Source organism: Trifolium pratense, linkage group LG1, assembly GCF_020283565.1.
Source record: "Trifolium pratense cultivar HEN17-A07 linkage group LG1, ARS_RC_1.1, whole genome shotgun sequence".
Classification (NCBI taxonomy): Eukaryota; Viridiplantae; Streptophyta; class Magnoliopsida; order Fabales; family Fabaceae; genus Trifolium; species Trifolium pratense.
The window spans coordinates 5,831,606-5,858,099 of NC_060059.1; the positions used below are offsets into that span (position 1 = coordinate 5,831,606).

General features: G+C 33.8%; 2 protein-coding genes across 2 annotated transcripts; both read right to left on the bottom strand.

The window, feature by feature from the left end:
- Positions 1-243: 243 nt before the first annotated feature.
- On the bottom strand, positions 244-5,586 carry LOC123913007. The gene has a single exon (XM_045963618.1). The coding sequence runs from the start codon at positions 5,584-5,586 to the stop codon at positions 244-246; it is 5,343 nt and encodes a 1,780-aa protein (XP_045819574.1).
- A 1,955-nt stretch (positions 5,587-7,541) lies between these two features.
- LOC123913015 (phosphoglucomutase, chloroplastic) lies at positions 7,542-23,164 on the bottom strand. Its single transcript, XM_045963627.1, has 30 exons — positions 22,818-23,164; positions 22,570-22,732; positions 22,384-22,462; positions 22,202-22,272; positions 21,907-21,995; positions 20,712-20,835; positions 20,334-20,617; positions 18,896-19,025; positions 18,163-18,747; positions 12,532-12,783; positions 12,380-12,445; positions 12,093-12,137; positions 11,915-12,007; positions 11,737-11,789; positions 11,347-11,548; positions 10,934-11,002; positions 10,679-10,801; positions 10,512-10,564; positions 10,051-10,129; positions 9,906-9,970; positions 9,759-9,826; positions 9,520-9,638; positions 9,366-9,440; positions 9,157-9,272; positions 8,656-8,797; positions 8,456-8,537; positions 8,327-8,373; positions 8,144-8,221; positions 7,943-8,048; positions 7,542-7,852 (listed from the first exon to the last, which is right to left on the bottom strand). The coding sequence occupies exons 1-30, from the start codon at positions 22,823-22,825 to the stop codon at positions 7,785-7,787; spliced, it is 3,534 nt and encodes a 1,177-aa protein (XP_045819583.1). The 5' UTR covers positions 22,826-23,164; the 3' UTR covers positions 7,542-7,784.
- Between the last annotated feature and the right edge of the window lie 3,330 nt (positions 23,165-26,494).

Below are 26,494 nucleotides of genomic sequence, written 5' to 3' on the forward strand. Positions count from 1 at the left end.
AATGTGGTTGTGATGGTAGGTTCTATAGCTATCAGAAAATTAAAGCGATGCAAGAAAACTAAAGGAAGGGAAATAACGAAAAATAAAACTGCAAATTAGGTTTTTCATACCATTGAATAAAACAAGCTACACTTTAAATACTTAGCTAACCCTAATGGATATGGGCCAGACAATTGGGCCGTGAGCCACTTTGAAGGAAAAATAATAACTAGTAAATAATATAAAAGAAAATAAAATATGCAGTTATTTAAGAACAAAATCTTGTGTCCAAAAAGGTTTCCTAATAGTTCTTTTGGGCCTGGAATCCAGCCCGCTATCATTGCCGCCCGTTTCAAAGAGAACCTTGTCCTCAAGGTTGTTGTTAGAGTCCAATTGTGATCCATATTTGTTCATTGAGTTGGGAGGTAGATCCAATGGAGTAATGGCCTTTGCTGATGTGTTTTCATCCATTGGTTTTGTTTCTTTAGGGAGAAGATCATGTGGTGATGCATGTGCCTTGGGAAGAGCTACTTGGGAAGGCGTGTTGGCAGAGAAAGAGGACTTAAAGTCCCACGCATTGTGACTATGGGGAATAGTAGCCAGCTCATTTTGAGTGAAAATTTCTACCCGTTGGGAATCTTCGACACGGGAAGGAGTGATACAGCTTGCACGCGTGGGTCCCATAAATAGTGGCTTTAATTGCTTTTCAGTTATCACAGAAGGATCCAATGGTCTTGTGGACTTAATTAAAGCTGGTGAACCATCCAACGGTGTACGAATAGCCAGCGAATTTTCGGGAATAGGAGAAGATAAATGAGATATTGTCTTAGTTAAGTTGGAAGGTTCACTCGCAGAAACAGAGTTGTTATTGTACTTCTCTCCTTCATTGAAAGTACTTTGAGAGAGTTTCTCTCTAAATTTCTCAAGTTCTTCAGACGTATCTTCTACTTCTGTTCCTTCCAAAATATTTTTACCTCTCATATCAGCAGGAATAGGAGTAAAATGCGAGCGTGGGTCATCACCCTTGTAAGCCCGTAACTGAGAGACATGAACTACCGGATGAATTCGAGATGATGCTGGAAGGTCTAGTTCATAGGCTACAGCGCCTATACGACGGAGCACTGGAAAGGGTCCATAAAACCTCTTTGACAGTTTCTGTGAAACGCGACGCTGCACCGATGTTTGTCGATAAGGTTGAAGCTTAAGTAAGACCAAATCACCACAGTTAAAGGTACAATCTGTTCTTGACTTGTTTGCTTGAATCTCCATTTGTTGTCTGCTTCTTTGTAAGTTGGTCTTCAAAGTATCAAGTATTGCTTGTCGTTGCTGCAGAGTAGTGTCCAGATCTCTGATATTAGTCTGTCCGCTGACGTAGTCCAGCAGAGATGGTGGTTTGCGACCATACAATGCTTCAAAAGGCGTCATTTTGATGGCTGAGTGGAAAGCTGTGTTGTGCCAGAACTCAGCGAGGTGCAAGTATTTATACCACTGTCGAGGGTTTTCGCTGGTGAAGCATCTCAGGTAAGCTTCCAAACTTCTATTCACAACCTCAGTTTGACCGTCAGTTTGTGGATGGTAAGCTGAGCTATATTTTAATGTTGTGCCTTGTAGGTGAAAAAGCTCCTTCCAAAAACTACTAAGAAAGACTGGATCTCGGTCAGATACAATGGATTTTGGGATACCATGAAGGCGACACACCTCGACCGAAAAACGTGAAGCAAGAGCTGGTGCTGTAAATTTTGTTGGGAGAGCGATGAAGTGAACAAATTTTGTGAGACGGTCGCAAATCACCCAAATGACTGTATGTCCAAATGACTGGGGTAAGTGTGTAATAAAGTCCATAGACAAGTCTTCCCATACCTGTTTGGGTATATCAAGTGGCTGTAATAACCCTTGTTTTTTCTTTGGCATGTACTTGTTTTGCTGGCATGTCGCACAAGTTTGAACTAACTGGGTCACATCTTTGTATATTCCTGGCCAAAGAAAAGAAGCAGATATTCTGGCTAAAGTTGGCTGAACTCCAGAGTGGCCAGCTGTTGGGGTACAATGATACTCACGGAGGATAGTTTTACGCAGATCTGGAATATCAGGTAAATAAATTTTATCTTTGAAGTAAAGTAACCCATCTTTAAGCCTGAAACTTTGTTGCATTTGTGTGTCTGTTTCAACTTGTTGCACTAATGTTTGCCCTGCTTTGTCTTTCATATAAAACTCCCGAAGATTGTTGAGGATAGTTGGTACGGGTGATGAGATGGAGAACAAGACCGCTTCCTCTTCTGTGTGTCGACGACTGAGAGCATCAGCCACTTGATTAGCCTTCCCAGGTTTGTAAAATATCTCGAAACTAAATCCTTGTAATTTGGAGGCCCATTTTTGTTGTTCTGGAGTTTGTATGGTTTGGACCAACAAATTCTTTAAGCTCTTCTGATCTGTAAATATATGAAAGTGTCGACCAATCAGATACTGACGCCATTTTTTTACAGCTTCGGTAATGGCATACATTTCGCGGACATACACAGATGCAGCTTGCATACGCGGGCACATTTTCTTGCTGAAGAATGCCAGTGGGTGGCCCTCCTGAGATAAAACAGCACCTATTGCTACCGCGGAGGCATCAGTTTCCACAATGAAAGTTTTGGAGAAGTTTGGCAAGACCAGCACAGGAGTTTCTGTCATTTTTTTCTTTAAAGTTGTAAAAGCTAGCTCTGTATCTGTATTCCAAACAAATTTAGTGGAACGTAATAAATCAGTGAGTGGAGCGGCGAGTGAGGCGTAATGTCGAACAAATCGTCTATAAAAGCCGGTGAGGCCTAAGAAACCCCTGAGTGTCGTGAGAGAACGCGGCCTAGGCCAGTCTAGGATAGCTTGAATCTTTTCTGGATCTGGGGTCACACCATTAGATGAAATAGCATGACCTAAATAGTCAACATTTTCTACTGCAAAGGCACACTTGGAAAATTTTGCAAAAAATTGATTTGATGACAATAAATCTAAAATCAATCGTAAATGGTATAAATGATCATTTAGACAACGACTGTAGATTAAAATATCATCAAAGAAAACTAAAACAAACCGTCTTAGATAAGGGCGAAGTAGATCATTCATGGCAGATTGAAAAGTACTAGGAGCATTAGTAAGACCAAATGGCATAACTAAAAACTCATAGTGTCCATCAAATGTTCTGAAGGCTGTTTTGTGAGTGTCTTCTTGCACGACCCTAATTTGGTGATAGCCTGACCGAAGGTCAATCTTAGAGAAAATTGATGCAGAACCTAACTCATCAAAGAGCTCGTCAATGGTTGGGATAGGAAATCTGTCCCGAACAGTAACGGCGTTTAGAGCTCGATAATCCACACAAAAACGCCATGTGCCATCTTTTTTGCGCACAAGTAGGACAGGAGATGAATACGGGCTGGTGCTGGGCTTTATGATTCCTTCTTTGAGCATATCATGAATGATGGTTGTCATTGCTTCTTTTTGGGAATGAGGGTATCGGTATGGTTTGACGTTTATTGGGGCAGTTTGTGGTTGAATTGGTATTTTGTGATCATGTGGCCTTGGTGGGGGTAGGCCATGTGGTGGCTGAAATACATTTGGGTATAGTTGTAAGATTTGCTGGATTGGGGTTGGGAGTGTTGTGAGAAGAGAGTCTAGGCTTTCTTTGGCTTTATTGTGGGGTGGGAGTTCTGTGTCACTTGTGGGTTGAAATGTAAGCAAATGAATGGCAGCAATTGAGTCTGTATGTGCTAGATGACATATGTGGTGGTATGTGGATGGGGTGGGTAAATTCTTTGAGTCACCGGTTATTGTGATGTTGGTGTCATGGTGTTTGAAAGATATTTTTGGGATAGAGAAATCTGCATTGAGGGGTCCAAGGGTTCTCAACCATTCCATTCCCAAGACCACATCTGCGCCCTCAATGGGCAATAGGTAAAAGGGAATATGAAATAAGTTGTTTTGGATGGTAATAGGAACATCTGGGCAGAATCCTGAACATTCTAAGTGAGAGCCATTACCAACCATGACGGAAAAGTTTGGTATAGTTTTTGTGGGGATATGAAGGTGCGATGCAATGCGGGGTTGGAGAATGTTGTGGGTGCTGCCAGTATCCACTAAAACAGTAACAATTAGTCCATGTAAGAGTCCTTGAAATTTCAATGATTGGGGTGAAAACTGTCCAGTGAGGGCTTGGGTGGATAGTTGAAAAAAAGCCTCATTAGTGTCAACTGTAGTTTCCAGTTCAGCTTCAGTAGTTGGTTCCTCAATATCCACATTCTCTTCTTCATCAGCTATAAGTAATAGAAATCGCGGTGTTTTGCATTTGTGTCCCGGTATAAATTTCTCATCACAATGGAAACATAAGCCTTGAGCTCGTCTCTCGTCTCTTTGGGCATTTGTGATCCGTCGAATTGGCAGTTTTGGTGTGGGATTTGTGTTGGAGGAATTATTTTGGGCAGTGTGGTTTTGGGATATATGTGGTGGTAGGTTTGGTTGTAGTTTAGGAGGGGTATGAGCTGTGTTGTTGGTGGTGATAGCATTGGTTGAAAATGGTTTATTAAATTTGGGCTTTGAGTCTTTGATTTTGGATTCAATTAGTTTGGCTAATCCAATTGCTTGGGAAATAACAGTAGGGCGGTGGATTGCAAGTTCGCCACGAATTTCTGGATTCAAACCAGATATAAAACAGTTTAGAATGGCATCTGGTGGTAACCCCAAAATCCGATTACTAATTTTCTCAAATTGGGCTTGATATTCAGCAACAGATCCATGCTGTCTAAGTTTAAATAATTGAGCTTGATGATTTTCATAGGTAGAGGGACCAAATCTTAATTCCAATGCTCTTGAAAATGAATTCCAATCAGAAAATTGATGATTTTGAAACATCCATTTATACCACCCTAATGCTTCGCCTTTCATATAAAAAGCAGCCATAGATAAACGATTTGAACATGGTATATTATAATAAGAGAAAAATTGTTCAGATTGAAACAACCATTCTAATGGGTCAGTTCCATCGAAATGGCTTAATTCCACTTTAGGTGATCGATAGTGTTGGTGGGGAGTGGTGTGAGAATTTTGTGGGGAACTGTTTTGTTGTATAGAGTGGGGGTATGGTGGGAATTGTTGAACAGCAAATTGGGGTAGTTGTTGTGTTTGGCTGTTGTAGAATGGTGGGGGTGGGAATGGTGGTGGGGGAGGTGTGTTTAGGGTTACAGTAGGTAGGCTAGTTCTGGTGTGTTGTGTTGGTGTGGGCAGGGTCACGTTAATAGGGTGAGTAGTATGAGTAGTAAAAGATTCAAAACCAGGAGGAACCCATGGGGTGGAAGAAGAATTACCTGCAGAATGCAGATCTGACCTTGATTGTACAGTGAGAGATTCCAATTTAGCATCAATTTTATGGAGGAGGGTGCTGAGAGAATCAACTTTTTCTTCCATATTTTTCTGCTTCTGATTTATCTTGTCGATCTGGTCATGGAAATTCTGATTTGAGGCGGCTAAAGATGCTTCCAAGGCGTGTTGCTGGTATGCAATACCGTCAAGCAGCTGGTTGTTGTGATGTTTGGTTTCTTCAAGGTCGATGGTAGAAGGGGTAGTGTTTGTGGCCATTGAGTTATGCAATGAAAGCACCAATGATGGTAGGTTCTATAGCTATCAGAAAATTAAAGCGATGCAAGAAAACTAAAGGAAGGGAAATAACGAAAAATAAAACTGCAAATTAGGTTTTTCATACCATTGAATAAAACAAGCTACACTTTAAATACTTAGCTAACCCTAATGGATATGGGCCAGACAATTGGGCCGTGAGCCACTTTGAAGGAAAAATAATAACTAGTAAATAATATAAAAGAAAATAAAATATGCAGTTATTTAAGAACAAAATCTTGTGTCCAAAAAGGTTTCCTAATAGTTCTTTTGGGCCTGGAATCCAGCCCGCTATCAGGTTGGTTTCTACATCCTTATAGTAATTTTCTTATGTGGGAGGATGGATTTATGTAGTTGTGATTGAAAGAACACATACCATATACCATAAGTGAACTTAAGGTTTAAAAGAACATACACGTGTGCACATCTATGTTTGAGTAGACACGCAATTAATTTTAACATTACATCTTCGCTCAAAATTTTAATCGAAATTCTAATCTTTAGACTTTCAATCCTCTTTAAGTATAAGTGTTAACACTAACATCTTCATCTAATGTGGATCTCATTTACATCAAAAGTCTAAAGATTTTTGTTAAAAGAGATCTTTTGCACATATGTGATGTGGAACTCTTGGGAGTATTTGAATTTTAAAAATTGTTATTTCCAATATTAAATTTATATATTTTTCTTGTTTAACTAGTAGTACCTTTAAGACATATGTTAATATGAACTAAAAAAGCAGAATAACACGATCCCCATGCATATATATGCTTATTGATTCATAAATGGAAAGAAGAAACTATTTGTCCATACTATATGGTCTTAGCAGATAACCGTCCCCATGCCTATGCTTATTGTTTCCTGTCCATCAAGAAATGTCACAGGCCTTATCTATCTGAAGAATTATAATTAGAATTATACTTGCTAGCAGCACTTCTCTTTCAATTATTATGCATGATTGCAAGTTTCAACTCTCTCACTCTACACGTATTGAGAAAGTAGAAAGAGAGTCAAATTCATACCAAGCGTAAGTTTTGATATTTTTGTAAAAGAAATTGTAAATTTAGCCTATGGAAGTTGGTCCAATTGATCGCACTCTACAAGAACGTGAATTCAACTCTCGCATTATCGATGTGAGAGCTTTGTTGATAAATAATTTGTAAGTATCCTTATTAGCATTCTCTGAAATCTAACTCACCTAAAAAACTTTTTATACAAAAAAAAGGTGTAAGTTCAGATATAATTACATCTAATATCTTCACAAAGATCCTAAACGTACAAACAACGCTCAATTGGTGAGCTAAAGAACACCGAAAATGCACTAACAAGAAGGTCTAGAGTTCAAACCTTACAAACTAACATAAACCAACAACATTCGGCTATCCAAAAATTAAATAGCTATCATAAAAAAATTATCAATTTAAAGTTTATATCCAAAAAATAATATTTAGATCACTGGCGCCGTCTGTGGGAATCAAACCCACATAATATTTGCTCTCCATAGATTGTGGGTCCGATTCCACAAACGATGCCAGTGATCCAATTTTAGGTCACAACACTACATTGCTGAAGTATTGTCCACTTTGGTAGTTGACTTGAGGAGTGTGAGTATTGTTTATAAACTACCCTTATACTCAAGTTCTAAGCAATGTGGGACTTTTTAGTGTACCAAAGCATATATAACCATTTACATAATTTGATTCACTAGTTTCAACTATTAATTATAAGATATGCTTCTATGTCAAATGTTATTCACCAAATCCCTTCTATTGCACGTCCAAAACAGCATCAAGGGGTTCTCTAGCAATGCCTCCAATAGGATCACTGATCAGCACGATAACACATAGTTCACAGGAGGGTGTTACTCTGGTTTTGAGATGAAACTCTAGTATCCCAAGTTAGAAAAATGGGACAAAACATTGAAAAGAAAAGCTCCTTTAACAGAGAAGCTAACTATTATTAATTAATACTATTATTTATTTAGTTACACACTGATATTTTATTTCTTAAAAGTACATATAAATATCATATTTTACATAGGGAGGACTATGCTCCAAAATGGTAAAATAATCAAAACTGAAAATGAGCTCAAGTAATAGCATAAGAGTAATGCTCTCAACTTGGAGTAGATTTTTATGAGTGATTGTGGAATTTGTACATTATTAAGTGATGACTGTAGGCTTCTCTCTCCCTGTGAAGTCTTTGAGCTTCGAAACCGATAGTGCTAAATCTGCATAATAGTAAAAGTAATGAGTCACAGAAAAATAAGCAAATTATTTTATATTACTATATACTTTTTGTTTTGGTACATGAAAATAACCTATTAATGGTTTCAAGGCAATTTGAGCATCAACGTCGTGTTTAGAAACATCTGGTTCAAACTGTTCAATATACACTCTAACAGTTGCACCAGCAGAACCCGTTCCCTGTGAAAGAAAACATCGTTAGTAATCACTTAAATATTTAATTTAACATAAAGTCTTTGAAAGGGACGGTGTGTAAACAAATAGATGTCACTTACTGATAAACGATAAATAATCCTTGAACCATCCGTAAAAACAAACCGAACCCCTTGTTTTGATACCACACTTCCATCTACCTGCACATTTAAATAAAATCAAAATTTGAATTATGGTTTCACCTTGAGTTGAAAAATAAAATAAAACGAAGATGATATAAGAATGTCCGCGTTGTAAGAACTTACAGGATCAGTGTATGTAAAATCATCTGCAAATTGGAGGACGTAACTTCCTGTAGAAGAATACTCATCATACTTAAAATATGCTCATGATAAGTGTATGCCAATGATTTGAAAGTGGTTGTAGTAACTTACCGTACTTATCACCGGCCTTGCTCTTAGACAAGCGCTCTCGTAGATACTCTACCATCTTATTGGCGCCTTCAGATTCACATTCCTATATTTATATTTGTCAAAAATCAAAATCAAAAGAAATAAACATCATGCTGAACTAAGTAATGATGTGCCAAAAAGTATGATACAAGTAAAACTTCAATAGCAACAATGATACCAACCTCGTAGTCATATCTAGAAAAGAAATTTCTACCGTAGGTTGCCCAGTGCTCCTTCACAACATCAGATACAGATACCAATTTTTCCCCGGGTTTCGTGTCTTTGTTGCGGTGAGCAATAATAGAAAGCCAAGCTAATACAGCCCTGTGATTGAAAACCAATTACAATATACAGTTAAAATATTAAAAAAAAAGTGGATAAAACCGAGATTACGAGCTGTTTCTCAAAAAAGTATAGATGTACATTTGTAAAAAAAAATATAAAACATAATAGGCATGTTATGTTTTTATTGAGCAACAACACCACAATCATCTGAGGAATTTCATTTAAATTTTGTCCGTATCAATAATATAAGCATACATGATGCAAATATGTTGTTCTCGAGTGATAATGATGATGTCTTTGAGAATTCCAATAATTTTAAAATACATCAAAGTAGCTAGCATACAAAAAAGTAGAAATGTTTGTGTTTTTTAGTTTGAAGAAACATGTGGAATATTTACCAGATTCCGTCCTTCTCACGAATGTGGTCGGAACCTGTTCCAAAACTCTCTTCACCGCAAATCGACAGATTCCCAGCATCCATAAGATTCCCAAAAAATTTCCAACCAGTGGGAACCTGCATCCAAGATTCATTTTTTGTCATTTGAGAACCATTACTTCATCTAAAATATTATTAAGAGGAACAAAAAATTATAATAGTAAAATATACCTCGAAGAAAGGGAGGTTCAACTTTTCAGCAACTCTATCTAGAGCACCACTTGTTGGCATTGATCGTGCAAGACCCTGCAATTACAATACAGAACAATGAAACTTCTGTTTTACAACGATGAGTACCTATTAATAATATGCATAAACTTTCTACCTTAACACTGTCCTTGAAGTATGGAATCGCTTCTTTTGCATTGGCTGCAATAACTGCTACAGAGTCTGAAGGAGTTACGAAGAAACTCGATCCTAAAATCATATTTCTATCTCCATCACCTGAACAAAAGTTAAAATACATAACCATCAACATAAAGATAGACAAAACATTGTTATATCAACTACATCTTTTAAAAATTTAAACAAGTTCAATTTAAAAAATAACTAAATCTCACATACCATCACTAGCAGCTCCGAAATCAGGTCCATTTTCAGCATACATAATGTTAACAAGATCCTTCGCATATCTGTCAGTAAACATTACGATCAAAGACAATTTTGTAATGGGCAAAAACACAATGTTAACAAATAAATCATTAAACTCACGTTAGATTAGGATCGGGATGACCATGTCCAAAATCTTCCAAAGGTATTCCATTTGAAATTGAATCCTACATTGCATAACTTCGAATATCAACATCATATAAATTTGTATCCACTCCCTACAAAAGTTAAGGGGGGTCAACCATACCGGACTAGCACCAAGTTTATCAACAAAGATGGGTGTTGCATAAGCACCAGCAACTGCATGCATGGCATCGAATGTAAACCTAAAGTAAATAAAAAAAAAAAAAAACAAGAATATAATCAATTTAATAAGATGGGATTAGAGTGGAATATAATTACATAAAAAAGGCAAAAACACAAGATTCTTATAATAAATTCAACTTTAAAGACAATATCTCTAGATTTCTCAATTGCCGTGCATAGAAAAATAGCTATTTTATCAAATGAGGTATCTCAAATTGTAATTGTAAAGAGACAAAGACATTTTAAATAGTGAAACCTTAAGTATACTGTATACTATAAAACAACACTATTTCTAAAGTGACTTTGCCCTCAAAAGACCAAAACAGAAAAGGGATCAAGATCCAAAGAAATATGCAACCCCCTAAAGTCAAAATTTGCATTATTCAAAAATTAGAATTGTACCTAAAATCTGGCCGTGAAATAAGACCTTTGATTAGCTGAAAATCAAATACTGTCTGCACAAAAAATAATAACAAATAAACTGAAATGAAATAAAACTCCCAACACTAAGAACCAGCTTGCATGACTTATTCTACTGGATTATAATAAAGCAAAGAAATTATGTTGACCTCCAATAGCTCCAGATAATCAGAAACTGGGTCAATTACTTCTACGCTGAAGCTTCCGAATTTTGTAACTCCAACATTTGACAAGTCAACGTCGGGAATATCAGCAATCTTTATCTCAGAAATCTGTGTAAACGGAAAATGTATGAAAAAGTTACAACAAAATCAACTGTGATTTCAATTCATTTGATAACCTTATTAGTCAAAGAAATTTTAGGAATGGAATATTAAGGCATACTTAAATATAGGGACACTTACAGATAGGGTGTTTCCGTAAATCTTGTCAGTGATGGATTCTGGTGCAGGTTGTCCACTACTGTAATTAAACTGGATTCAGTGGAAAAAGACATTTATCAGAAAGGGCAGCTGACACATTTGCACATAACAGTCTGGACATTGACTAACGACTACAAACACGTTACAGGAAAACTACGCATTGACAAACCAGTGTTTATCATGTATATGTGATACAAAATAATTGAATCCCCTGGTGAAACATCGACAAAAAATAAAGCAACTTCTGAATAAAAAACTTTTCAAGGTATCAAGCAATGTCCTAACCAAAGCTAAAGAACCAAGTGACTTCAGGGAGCGCCACTATATATAAGCATTGGTAAATACACAATTGATCCATGACCTTTAAATGGATGAGAATTAATTAGGAAAGTCACCTTAATACCCCAGTCATATTCAGGTCCGCCAGGATTATGGCTCGCACTCATAATAAATCCACCATTTGCCTGTTGAAATTTAATAAAATTAGAAGAAAACAAGTTTGCTGGAAATGTTATGCTAAAGAAAAATGATTTCGTTTTGCTTGCCTGCCTCTTCCTTATAACAGCAGAAACGGCTGGTGTTGATAATATCCCTTCCCTGCATTAGAAAAGAAAAACTATATTCAACTTATATCAAGAAACTGCATTGAACAATAGTTCTTTCACTAGTCCAAGAAATTTGTTTCATCCAATCAACGTTCATCCCGACTAGCTCTTAATTGAAGGAACTCCTCTCATTTGTCGCAACAAATTTAATAAGAACAATCAATTGATTAAGAAACTTACTTTCCGACCAGAATTTTTCCGACACCGTTTCCAGCAGCAATTTTGATTATTATCTGCAATGCACAAACAGAAGAACAAAAAAAATTAAGTTTTGTTAAAAAAAATTATAAAATAAGCAATTTTCTTAACAACATATTCAAATTTGATTTCAAGTGTAACACGTTAAAAAAAAATTGACCTGTGCAGCTTCTCGATTAAAGTATCGACCATCACCTCCCAACACCAAGACTCCATTTTTGTAATCCTCCGGAGGCAATGAATTAAACAGTGCCTACAGATACACATAAGTTTAACTTACTAGCAAAGCAAAACACAAAAATCATGTAATCATATGTATTGCACAAAATTCTACAAACCTGAATCCAATTTGCAAGGTAATTTTCTTCCATGAACACTTTCACCTACAAAACAATTAAGCACACATAAATAAATACAACTTTAATTTTCAAGTACAAATATATCATCAATCATAACTTAACATCTATAGTTATCAATGATCACTAACTAAATCCATATAATGTGAGCATTGTTATCAAACATAATTTGAGAAACAAAGGGTTTACACTATTTTATTCAGTTTCTAAAAAAAGCAACAAAGTAAGTAAAATCCCACAATTGAACAAAACAATTACCAAGTACCAACCTTTTTTCGTAGCCCACTTGTACCAGTTTTTTGCCCTTCAATAGGTTTGGTAGGAATAGAATTAATCTTCAAGAAACATAAAAGAATTGAAAAGGGTTAAAATAAAACTCAAAAGGGTAAACAGAAACATAAAAAGAAAGAAAGAAAGAAACCTTAATGCCATTAGGTTCAGCAATGGTTGTAGGAGTAGAAGAGGATGATGAAGTGGCTCTGATAGATGGATTATAGCGAACCCTGAAAGGAAAGTTTTGAACTTTGAAGGAAGAATGAGATGGGAGATTGAAAGAAGATTGAATTGAAAGATGGGTATATGAATTTTGGGGTTTAAAAGCAGAGATGATGAAGTTGTCGAGTCTGTGACAGAAAGCCATTGACATTGATCGGTTTTTAAGCACACGAATGTACTATAACACAGCAATAGAAGACTATTTTCTTTGTGTTTCAATGAAGAGTCAAGAGAGAGTGTTTCTTCTGTTCTGTTTATATCTGTTTCTGTTATTGTTGTTGTCTCTATGATACAACTAGGAGGTGTTGAATTTGCTATGTGCCACATGTAACTGGGACACTTATCTTGGGATTCAGCCGAAAATCACGTGACTAAGATTTCATTTGAAATTATAGTAAAATAAATAACTATTTCATTATAACTTAAAAGATCTTTAGTATGAAAAATTTTTTAGTACAGTCCACACCTAAGTATTAATGATTAGGCACAATTAATTAAATTATTACAAGTTATTAATAATTAAAAATAAGTAATAGAATATTAATAAAACAAATCTTTACAAAATCTGAAAAATAAGGAAATAAATTCTCATGTATAGTTTTGTTAAAAAAAGAAATCTCATATATTGTTTTTACGTGCAAATTTTTTGCTTATAGCATATTATTTTTCCTCCCAAATTTTTTTTTGAAAAAAATTAAATATGAATTAATTATATTTTATTTTTATATTATTTCATATCTATAAACTAATTCAATCTTTAATTTTATTTTATTTTTGACAGGATCAATCGTTAATTTTATTAAACACTACAAATTGAATCAAATATAAATAAGTTCATCCGCTGTTTTTTTTTATCAAATCGAACCACTTTCTATCAAAAAAATCAAATTCAACCATAATAGTTTCAATAGCCCCAAAGTTTCAAGAAATATAAGACTGAAAAAAATTATTGATTTTCTTAAAAAAAAATATCAACGTTAATAAAAAAAATAACACGTGACTTTTTTTTTTCTTCCTATTTTTCTAGATTTGGTTTAGATTTTGTTTTATTAATATTCAATTAATTATTTTAAATTATTTAATATGTTAATGAGTTGTAATGATTTAATTGGTTGTGTTAATCATTAATGTCTAGGTGAAGACTCACCTAAGAATTTCTCTAAATGTTAATAGTCTGGAAGGCAGATTGCATTATAAGTAATGGGTGCGTTCGAATACCGCTCACTTCATTTATGACAAAATTTCTAGTCACTAAAGTACTTGAAAAAAAAATGAATGATTAGACTCACTCGCGTTATAATTGCGAAGAAATAAAATTTTAGATTCTTCTGATTTTTTTTTAATAATATCGTTTATTAGTTATCAATAATCTACAAATAGTAGTTTGGAACTTAAAGTATTTTTTTTATGAGGTTGCATGATTTTTTCGTGAACATAATTTGAAAGATAAGGAACGGTTGAGAATTAAGATCCTATTTTTATTCTCATAAACCTTTTAAGGTGACATCATCTTAAAATATGATACACAAAATTAATTTTGGACGGATAGAATTTATTTAGGACCTTGTACCCAAAAAGTAAAATCATTTGGGGCTAACGTATAATTCAGTGTAAATTAATTTTACATTGACAATCTACAATATATTAAAAGAAGATACATATGAAATTACCAATTTGCTCCTATTTCATTTTTTGACACATAATCATTTTCAAAGGTATTTTGTGTCTTTATTAAAAAAAGTTAGTAGAAAAATGCTAAAAAATTTCTAACATTTCTCAGCAGGATTTGAGCCCTTAACCTTTTAGTTACACTCCTTATTATATTTACCACTAAGCCATATGATTTAATTTGTTATATTTTTGGAACCATCTACAATATATTAAAAGAAGATACATATGAAATCACCAATTTTCCCCTATTTCATTTTTTGACACATAATCATTTTCAAGGGTATTTTGTGTCTTTATTAAAAAAAGTTAGTAGAAAAATGCTAAAACATTTCTAACATTTCTCAGCAGGATTTGAACCCTTAACCTTTTAGTTACACTTCTTATTATATTTACTACTAAGCCATATGAATTAATTTGTTATATTTTTGGAACTAATATGAGTTAAATACCCAATTATAACCATAAAACTCCACTTTATTTGTTACTTCTCCCATGATTTTTTTTTTTATCTAAAACTCCAATTTTTTGTATGTAACCCAAATTCAAATTACCTCATTTTATACAAATTCAATTTTTTTATTAAACAAAAATCAATTAACTGGGCATCGATAAATCCTATACAATCTACTATATAGGCGAATTAATATATGCGGTATTAATTTTCTTTTACTTACTCAATTTAAAATGTTTCTTTACCTTAAAAAATAAAATAAATAACATATAGAAATTCACATAAAATTAATAATTATGACCGATGAATGAATATAATGACACATCTACAATATATGAAAAGAAGATACATATTTTTTTGAAGGAAAAAAGAAGATACATATTTTTTTGAAGGAAAAAAGAAGATACATATCAATTAACTGGGCATCGATAAATCCTATACAATCTACTTTATAGGCGAATTAATATATGCAATATTAATTTTGTTTTGCTTACTCAATTTAAAACGTTTCTTTACCTTAAAAAAATAAAATAAATAACATATAGAAATCCGCATAAAATTAATAATTATGACCGATGAATGAATATAATGACACATCTACAATATATGAAAAGAAGATACATTTTTTTTTAAGGAAAAAAGAAGATACATATGAAATCACAAATTTTCCCCTTTTCATTTTTTGACACATAATCATTTTCAAGGGTATTTTGTGTCATATTTGAAAGTTAATAACTAATTTCAATATTTTAATAATACAAGGATCTAATTTTTTGTGGGATTTCTGCGAGGCATATGTTTTTACTCTTATTAATGAAGTTTTCAGTTTTTTACTATTTTTTGTGAGACCTATATTTATACTCATATATTAATACGAAAATCTACTATTTTTTGTGATTATCAAAGAACTTGTGTTTTTACAAATATATTATGTTGTCTATTTTTTTTAATAATTTTACGGGCTATATTTATATTAATACGGGAACCTCTTTTTTTTTGTTATATCTACGAGCCTTATATTTTTACTCCTATATTAATAAAGTTGTTTGTTTTTTTTATTTATAATTTTACGAGTTATACTCATATATTTATACGGAGACATAATCTTTTGTGTGAATTATGCGGGACCTATATCTATCCTCTTATTAATAAGGTTTCCTGATCTTTAATAATTTATGTATAACCTAAATTTATACTCATATTTAATACGGTGACCTAATTATTTTGATGATTGTTGCGAGACCTATATTTTTACTAGCATATTAATAAGATTGCTTATTTTTTAATAATTTTTACGGGACTATATTCATACTCATATATATATTTATTACAAGGACCTAAGAAAATAAGATACATGTGAAAATCTCATGTTACCCCTACTTAATAATTTGACACATCATCACTTTCATGAATATTTTGTGTCATATTTGAAAGTTAGTAAATAATTTCAATATTTTAAAAAATTTCTTGAGGTGGTTAATTCCATCTTAATATTTTACTCCTTCCGTTTTTTTATAAGTGTTCAGTTAGAATGATAACACTTAATTAATAAAGTGGATTTTTGCACATTATCTTCCTATTATACCCTCATCTTAATCCAAGAATAAATTCCTATTTTTTTGCACTTTTTCAAATAAATTTTTGTTTTCAATTTTTTACTATTTTTTTTAGAGCTATATTTATAATCATATATTAATACGAGAACCTAATCTTTTGTGTGATTTTTGGGGACCTAAGTGTTTTTTTTTGGTACACGGGGACCTATGTGTTTTACTCATATTAATAAGCTTGTCCATCTTTTATAATATTTGCGGGACCTATATTTATACTCATATTTATATGGAAACTTTTTTGTTTGTGTGGTTTCTACGTGACTTATACTTTTAATTATATATTAATTAAGTTGTTTGTAACAAAAATAAAATAAAAATTAAGTTGTCTATTTTTTTTTTTTTCAATTTTACAGGTTATACTCATATTTAATACGGTGACCTAATTATTTTTATGATTATTGTGAGACCTATATTTTCACATATGATTGCCTATTTTTTAATAATTTTTAGTGACTATATTTATACTCATATATTAATACATTGACATAAGTTTTTTGGTGATTTTTCCAAGACCTATGTTTTTACTAATATATTAATAAGATAGCCTATTTTTTTTCATAATTTTTACATTATCCTTATTTATATTCCTATATTAATATGGAGACCTAAGGTTTTTTGGTAATGATTTTACCATTGTTCTTTTTCTATTTTTTTACCAAATATTATATCCCTTCTATTTTTTTATATTTTAATCAACTTTCCAATAAATTTCATCTTACCAAATGAGGAGCGGCAACGCCGCGACTCCCGTGCGGATGCACGGGTGTCATGCTAGTTAATAAGAATGGTTCAACGTTTCATGTCATATATAAAAATAAAAATAAAAAGGCACAAAATGAGCGTAGGACCAAAATTGCAATAAATGGTAAAATAGAGGGACCATAAGTGCAATTAAACAAAAATGTTATTAGAAGAATCGAAATTCAAACACCGAATTCTCCATTTCTTTTGGACAAAAAAAATACCTACCAAAAGCCTGGCGAGTGGCGACCTCTCACCTGCATGGAATAAACCTCATTGCCCCTGCATTACATAGATCCAAGTTCCAACCACTGGATATGCAGGTCAACGTACTAGGCAAAGTTTACCTTTCCTCATTTATTGATGTTATTTTTTAGCGGTCTCATCTCTAAATGCTTGAAAGGGAAAACCATTGATAAATTTAGACATCTAGTGATTACCAAGATCTGGAGTTCAAACTTCAGGACCCCATACAAGTTATTTCCTCATGTTAACCGTCGTAGAAAACAAGGTCCACGATTACTCTAGCATATTATTTGAATCTTCGATATCATTCGCATCAGTGTCAAGGAGGAAATTTGCACAAAAACATGTTAAGCTTTTTTTTGACAAAAACATGTTAAGCTAAAATAAAAATAAAGGAACATATATGTAACACATCAGTTACTAATCCGAACTCCAAATATTTAGCATCTAACACATATATGCCAGAAATTTCAACTTTCACTGGGTTACTATAAGTGCTTTTATCATGCACAGTCTACACAATAACTCTAGTCACATTGCCGGCTCTCTACCCAATCCGTGTGATCTTCCTTCTATAGTCTACACAAAACAATATAAGGGAAACAAATAATAATATATAATAGAAATATACAAATCAGCTCCTTGAATTCTTGTTATTATCTAACTATATCATTCCCTCAGTAGAATCAATAATTCGAGACAAAAAATATCACCTGAAAATCTGGATCCTGTAATAGGAGCTCGTTCCTTTTCAATTTGGCCCACAGCAGTTCATTACTGTGGAATAAAAGAACCCTCAACTCAAAGCCACAAGTAATCCCTACGTTTCTGCTCAAGCATTTGTAGAATTTGTGTCTGTAGCTGCCTTTTCCAATTCGTTATGCAGAACATTTAAAACATCATTAGGTGGACATTTATCTGTTGGGTTCTTCGGTGATGTTTGGCAGAAGCATTCAGGCCAAGAATTAGTATAGAAAGACTCAGGAGAAACACGCTGATGAGGTTCACCAAAGTTTGTTTTAAGCATGACTTTCCTAACAGCTTCATCAAAACCGGCCATTCGTCCATTCTCCCTATCAATGAAGATGGGGGCAAGAGCTTTTCTATCAGGCCTGATCGTAGTCCGGAAACCATAATAAAGGCGATGTCCAAGGAGGTTGTTTGCAAAGTTGCTTGGGCCATCATAGGTTGGCATGAAAATGTCAGAAAGAAGGCAGACCATGTAATCAACAGCAGAACCTGCCAATCCCCTAGTGTTCTCAGCAAGCTCTTCGGAGTGATCAACAGAAGAATGATTCTCAAGTCTAGGGAACAAACTTCGAAATGGATTCATAAATCGATCCCCACCAAACAATTCACCAGCTGCAAGATATATCCTTGTAGAATTGTCAAAACCCAATGCCCGCAAAATAAGACCAACCTGCAGTTAGAAGAACAGATCAATCTATATCCAATTAAACCATTGGCATCATAACTTAAAAACAAATTTGTATCTGTAATCATCAACACGCATACCATTTGCCAGACATAAACAATTAAAAGCTAATCAGAATGAAACTAATTTCTACCTCCTCAGGAGTCAATGGGCATTTTCCGATGGCTCTTCTTACATTATAGACCAGTTCTTTAGGTGCAAAATTTTCTTCTCGATACTTCTTCAGAATCTTCTGCTCCTCAGGTGTAAATATATCAAAGCATCTACAATAACATTCATATTTAACATGAGTAATTTAGAGAAAGAAGATTCAAATTATATTTTAAATTTGAAAAAAAAAAAATAGAGTTCATTTATCCACCAATAAAACAGATTCAACTTCTACTCTAGGATCAGCAATAATAGAGCATGTCAAAATGAACATGCTAATACAGATAAAGCAAACAGGAGAGATATAACAGGAAGATATCCCCAGTGCATATTTAAAAACATAATTAACTAGCAAAATTATTAGTTATGCAACATAGCAAAACAATAAATCGAAGAGCGCTCTGTTTCTTGCACAAATAAATGAACCACAAATCAATGGGGACAGACTTGAAAGCTTGCAGCCAAAGTTTACTAAAGCATTCAAAAGCATACGGGAGAAAGTGTACCAACAGTTTCGGAACCTCTTTATATTAATACAAACAGTACATTTCCATTTTGCTAAAAAAAAGTGCCAGAATGAAAAGAAAAATTAAGTGTTAGTGGATTGGAAAATGTGGAATGGGCTTAAAGCCTCCCTCTAATCATGCTTTGAGAGAAACATTAAAAGCAAGAATAAGTTGAGGAAAAACAGGTTGATCAAGGATGTGTCTAGAACCAACAGATATATAAAATGTGGTGATCCATATACAGTTTCTTCTTGGTCAATTGTCCTAAATGAACAATTTCCTTGTCACCAACTAACGGTATGCTTTGTCCAATTCTAGGTAGGGTCTCAGTTTGACAACCTTTAAATTCAATTAACCTGACTTGCTCCAAACCCTTCCTGAGTCATTCATGACAACCCCCGCATCTCTTCTTTACAGAATAAGGCCTTTAAGTTAACCCAAAAAGTTATTAAAATTTATTTATGTCACATACAGCTGGTGTTAACAAGCTTAGTTTCTGTTTGTTTTCCTAGATGCCCGGTTAACTTGAAGGTATGTGACATAAATAACCAACAAGGAAAATATGCACGCAAACATCTGTGTGTGTGTGTGTGCGCACACACACACACATCTGTGCTCAAAAGAGTTTCAATTTGTCAAATAATGTCACTTTTAGATAGGAGCCACCGTTAGAGATGTTTAGAAACAACAAAAAATAACCGAAACAAGTCCACTGATGGATTGAAATTTCACCTTCATGCTTTTGATCTATAATTTCTGACAAAAATTGGCTTACATATCCATTGCTTTGAATCAAAAGAAAAGCATACATTTAACTCTTGCTAATGTAAAAGATAGTATAATATACCAATTACCAACTGCAACATGTCTTTATCTCAATTGATGTGAACAAACTAGCATACCAAGATAACTTACCCAGCAAATGACAACATATCCATCTCAAACCGAAGATGTATGGACATGAAGGGTCCTTGTGCACGTAGCTTTTCAACTATTGATTCACTTAACTTCATAATATTCGGCTTGAATCTTAAAGCGTGATAGTTAACCCTACACCTCAACCTTTGGTACTCAGGATTGTCAATTTCTTCAGCTAAGCGGTGTGAAAAGGGAGTAAGATAGATAGCACCATGTTCCTTCATTTTCTTGAGAGCATCGGTAGTATACCAACTGACAGGAGCATCTCTAGGAGGGCGGAGCTGTGTCAAAATAACATTTGAAATGTGAACATATTACCCAGGAAATTAGAATGATTTCAAACTACTCATCAATTGCCAGATTATTACAATCTACCTGAAATGCCTTTATTTTCTTCTTTTTGCCATTTTTCTCGTTTTCCGGAATGCTTTCTACAATCTTTACATCAAACCTCAGTGTCCGAATGAAGTGCTCAACATCATAGATACCGTGGAAACCACTGCATGTAAAACAAATAAATATATAAATGAATAAATAGTAATCCCACCGGTCTCATATGTAAGCAAAAGTTAACTTTTTAGGTTCTTTCAATTCAATAACTAATATATAAGCATCTAAAGCTAGTTTATAGAAAATTATAAACTTGAGATACCATGCTAAGAATGTGAAAAAGGTATGAGAACCAGTGTTGTCGATGGTGGATGGCAGACCATGGCGAGAGCCAAAATCCCGCCATACCGGCCGACATGTGGCGACGACATAACCAAGTATGGCACCATGGCGCCGCCATCCTTCACAAAATTGGCCATGGCAGAAATCCAAAAACCTGCCACCAATATCCGCCATGGCCGAAATTTGACAACTGATAAGAACAAATACAAACATTTTAACTTGTTTCAGAAAAAATGCACTCCAAGCTCTTTTTAACTTCTAATGAGATGAGGGAAAAGGAATTCCTTTAGACGTTATCAAATGGAAACTTTTCCAACTGATAGTTATCTTCGCATACTGTTTCCACACAAAAGATAATCCAGTAATTACTTGCTATCAGATGTATAATAACTTAACCAGAAACTATCTTCCAAATTCATGCGGGGAAAATAGTGTACCATCTATTCCGTGTGAAGTAAAAACAAAAATAAAAATAAGGGCGTTCAACCTTCTAATGGATGGTCGATGGAGACTGGATAAAAAGAGCTAAACAAAAATTTATGCAAAGTTCATGTTTCAATAATAAATACATGTACTTTTGTTAATTTAAAAACAACAAAGACACTAATGCATTCCCTGTAGAAGAAAAAGTTCATCGTATCCTAATATATGTTAATAGAAGCCTAATAGTAATAATAGTAACATTCCCTAATCATTAAAAAAAGTAATTATTGATTATATAATTAATAATCACAATTCACAATCACATTGGGTGCAATCACCATGCATGTTCAAGAAAAAAAAATAGCTTATATATCTTTTTCCAATTGAATCATAATCAAAATCAATAAATTTAATGAATAAGTTTTGCGGTTAACATGTTAAGAATTGAAATTTCAAGACAATCAGACATATATACCTTTCATCATGCCAAAAGGAGTTTGCATCCAATTCAGGCAGCACTAGTGTAGCATTCATGATACGCGCAGCAAGAACAGCATTAGAGATCTACAGCATTAAAATACACATATAAATATAAATACAATGCACATAAAACAATAGGACCACCATACATTACGGAACCCATCCTAACAACAACACTAGATTCACCTAGCTTCATAAGCATACATAATGCACTAAACCAAAAGTTCACAACCCCTATACTCATAAAACTTCAACAAAGTTTATAGTGAGAGGAGGAAAAGGGTACAAACCGCAGTCCGCTGCTGATTTAGTCCACCATTACATCGAACACGCAAATAGCCATTACTCTTACTCGGAGGAGCTAACAAAACAAAAAACACCAAACACAGTATCAGAAAATTCTATAACATCCATACTAAAATGAAAATTCTTGCATGAGAAACAGTATGTAACTACAAGAACAGATAGATACGGGGCCAATGAGTGCGTGGAGTAGATGACGGTCGCCAACCATCGGAATCAGCATTGCTCCAAAGTTCTTCTAAACGGATCTATTTAACAACAAATTAAAAAAAAAAACAAATAACTAATCACTGAAATGCACATTTCGAATTTAAAAATTGAGCAGAGATTCTAAACTGAACAATTTTGCACGAACCTCTGAGCGAAAATTGGATTGAACATTTGGTTTTACTGGTGAAGAGAAGAACAACGAGAGCGTACAGATCAAGAGTACCACAGCAGCAATTGATAACTTCGCAACCATTCCCTTGAATCCTGATCCTCCGATATTTCTTCCATGCTGTCTGTGAAGTCCAGCTCTGAAATAAACAACATTTTCAGCATTTCAAAATTGAAATCGGAATCGAAATTGAAATTGATCTAGAATCAGTATCTAAATTGTACCTCCTCATAGTGGAGACGCAATAGCTCTACTCTTCTTATATGGATCCAGAACTTCGAGTTTATACTTCAGTGATGAATTAGGGAACAGAGGTTGCGGATGACGGTGAGGGAAATGGACGCCGTGTCGGAGATCTGAGAAATGGCGGTTGCCGGAGGAGGAATGGCGGTGCGAGAGAAAAGATGCAGCGAATTTTTCGTTACTAAAATGAAAATAGAAATTATTTCCAAAAAAGAAAATGAAAATAGAGATTTGGGTTATGGGACAGATTATTGGCCACAGAGTGGGTTTTTAAAATGGGCTATAGAGATGAAAAGGAAACAAATATGCGGGATTACTATTCGCCCCGATCGTCTTACTAACACACCTTCTTCTTCTTCTTCTTTTCTAAATTGGAGGCCGTTAGGCCAACTTAAAATACCGAGTTGAAAACCTCAGTACAGCCCGCCAAAAATGACGGGTTAAACGGGCCGAACCGACGGGCCGAGCCCATTTTGCCACCCCTACCCGTAGGTAGATTGATAGCATAACCTGCCACTAGGGGTGCTCGCGGTTCGGTTTGGATTGATTTTGAGACAAAAACTCATCTGATCCAAAAATAAATTTATTTGCGGTTCGGTTCGGTTTTGGATGGCAAACAAAAAAACTCCAATCCGATCCGATCAAATTTTATGCGGTTTAATTTGGATCGGTTTTTAGACATCAAGATTATAAAATGTAAATTTTTTTATTAAATATTAATATTATAAAAAACACTATAAAATAATAGTTTGACTTTTTTGACAAAATAAATATTTAGTTTGATGTAAGAAATAACATATAATATATTAAAAGTTAATATTTTGGAATGACAGTTGTCAATTATATTTTTTTTATTACAAAAATTGTCAATTATATTTGAAACATATTAAAAGGTGAAAATTTAATTAAATTAAACTAACAAATAGTATTAACAAAATTTAAAATGAACAAAAAATAGGTTAATGCAATATATATTCATACTAATAAAAAGATAAATAAATATTAAAATATATGTATGCGATTTAGTTTGGTTTTAATCGGTTTTGAAAAATTGATCCGAAATCTGATCTGATCCAGCGGTTTTCACAAAAGGACATCCAAACACATCCAAAAATATTCGGTTTTTTGCGATTTTCGGTTTTTTTGGATCGGTTTGTGGTTTTTATTTAGATTAGTTTGGATTTGAGCACCCCTACCTGCCACCCAGTTTGCAACTTGGTTAGCATGTGAGGTATCGAAACTTATCATTCCCTCATCTTAAAGCGATTAATGAGAGCGACAATAGAATAGCAAGGATGCGTAGAAGGGCACCCTTTCACCACCAACTACACAGCTAACATAGAGTCGGATTCCAATGCCACCATTACGAAGCCATTATCTCACGCCAACTGTAGAGTATTAAAAATACCCCAAAGATCTGCCATCAAAACCGAATAAGTACCCAGGTTACGTGTTGCACCCATGATCAATCTCTTGACTCATTCTGAATGACCCACCACACGCAGCCTTGTTATTTGACGCAATTACCTCCCCATCCGAGTTGCATTTAATCAAGCCTGTGTTAAGGAATTTACACCTAACCTCCACTGTATGGTATTGCTTGCTCATGTGAATAGCATCCTGCCCAACACGTTGAATATTTGCTAAAAGGCCTAGACTTGATTAACGACACGCTGCGTTTGAAATTGTTTCCCATCAAATACCTACTAGTTCATGCATAACCAAATACACCTTATTTTCTCCAAAATAATACTACTCTCCTATCTCTAGGTCTGTTTTGGGGGTCCGTATTGGCCAGACCTATTCATGTATTAGTCCGATTTAGACTTATTAATTTCAACCATTTGATTAAGTGATATATATACAGATTTTATGATAGTCCACCTACACATAATCACTCTCTCCTCTTCCAATCTTTCTCTCCACCGTTTGCAACTGCAACTCAAACCCAAATTAAAAACTTGAAGGCACAAGAAAGAAAGTAGAATCTTGAAGAAGAATCAAAGAAGTGAAATGAAAAAAGTGGTCTTAATTAGAAGGGGAACAAACATATGTGGATTTATGAGATTGTAGACTGGGATTAGATGACTCTCAAACTTGTTTCAACTTTCAGGTAAAGTGACCCAATATAATTAATCATGTTTTAACAATCAACATATTTTTGTACTAGTTGTATTTGGCACTTATGACTTCCTAACACTAAAAATTGTGAATCTTTTGAAAATAGTTCAAAATATGCATAACAATTTTATGTCTCCTTACACAGATGCAATTTTATCTTTTCATTCAATAACATATTTATAAGCAAAAGTCAACAAAATATCTTGGCCACAAATTCAACTCTATTTAATATATTTTTCCCAAAAATACCCCTGTACAATTGCTTATACTAAGCATGCACGAAACACTAATGACACATTAGGATCCCCACTTCTACAACTTCACACGTAAATATTCCCAATCCTTATTTGGTACCATTGGAGGATAATTAAGGTTATTAGTTGTTACACGAGAATTACTCTAACTCCCTATGTTGTATTACTAATGGCATAAAAACATATTCAATGGAAATATCACATGAAATTAAGATCAAAAAACTACTTTTTAATAAATGTCTAAAAAAGGAATTTTGGAATACAAAAGAGGCTTGAAGTATATATATATATATATATATATATATATATATATATATATATATATATATATATATATATATATGAATCAGGATCAAATGACACCAACTAGTTTGACATCTAATGTTACACATCTTGATAACGTTTTTAACCGATATAAATTTTATAAAATTCACCGTTAAATTTAAAGTTTATATCATATAGATCATTTGTGTAAACCTTCAGTTAAATCCAAAATCATTTGATATGTTATTGAGATACATCAAAATTAACGGTTTGTGTCTTTTTTTATATGTCGTTAATCTTTATGTGTCGCAATAGCATTTTGGATTTGTCTGAAATTTTACACAAATGATCTATATGATATAAACTTTAAATTTAACGGTGAATTTTATAAAATTTATATCGGTTAAAAACGTTATCAAGATGTGTAACATTAGATGTCAAACTAGTTGGCGTCATTTGGTGTCAATGTTATTTTTGTATTTTAAAGTGTGTTTGGATGCCTCTTCTAAAATTGATTGTCTTCCAAAAATAATTCTAGGAGAAGCCACAAATCCTAGCTTCCGCGATGAATTTAAGTTTACTTCACATTTTATTTTGTGTTGGCTTTAAAATGTGGACCACCAGACTACTCAACACAGGTTGTAAAAGCATAACGTACGTAGCAACTAAATGTGGCTTCTGCAACAAAATGAATCAACTTAGCATCGTTACTAGTGTAAAAAAAAAACTTAGTGTCATAACTTAATGGCAAATGCTAAATAGTGCCCCAGGGGCACTTGTTAAGAATTCAAATTTAGAAAGTTTTACTTGGAAATAGTGTAGTCAATACAACAAAAGTCTATATTTTGATGTTTTTCATGCACAACTTTTATTTTATTTCTTCTTTTGGTTCCTTAACTAGTGCCCCGTGGGCACTGGTTAGCAAGACCCTAACTTAAAAAGCAATTAAATTTTTAGATACTCAAAAAAGAACCGAAATTAATCTACTCCCTCCGTCCCATTTTATAAGATTTTCTTTG

Bases quoted from the DNA above. Each gene is read 5' to 3' on its own strand.
- LOC123913007 (XM_045963618.1), bottom strand. From the start codon at position 5,586: ATGGCCACAAACACTACCCCTTCTACCATCGACCTTGAAGAAACCAAA.
- LOC123913015 (XM_045963627.1), bottom strand. The intron at 11,549-11,736 runs GTAAGTTTCTTA...TTTCTAATGCAG, and splicing joins GGAAAAATTCTGGTCGGAAA to GGAAGGGATATTATCAACAC. The intron at 8,374-8,455 runs GTAAGTTACTAC...ATTCTTCTACAG, and splicing joins CAAGGCCGGTGATAAGTACG to GAAGTTACGTCCTCCAATTT.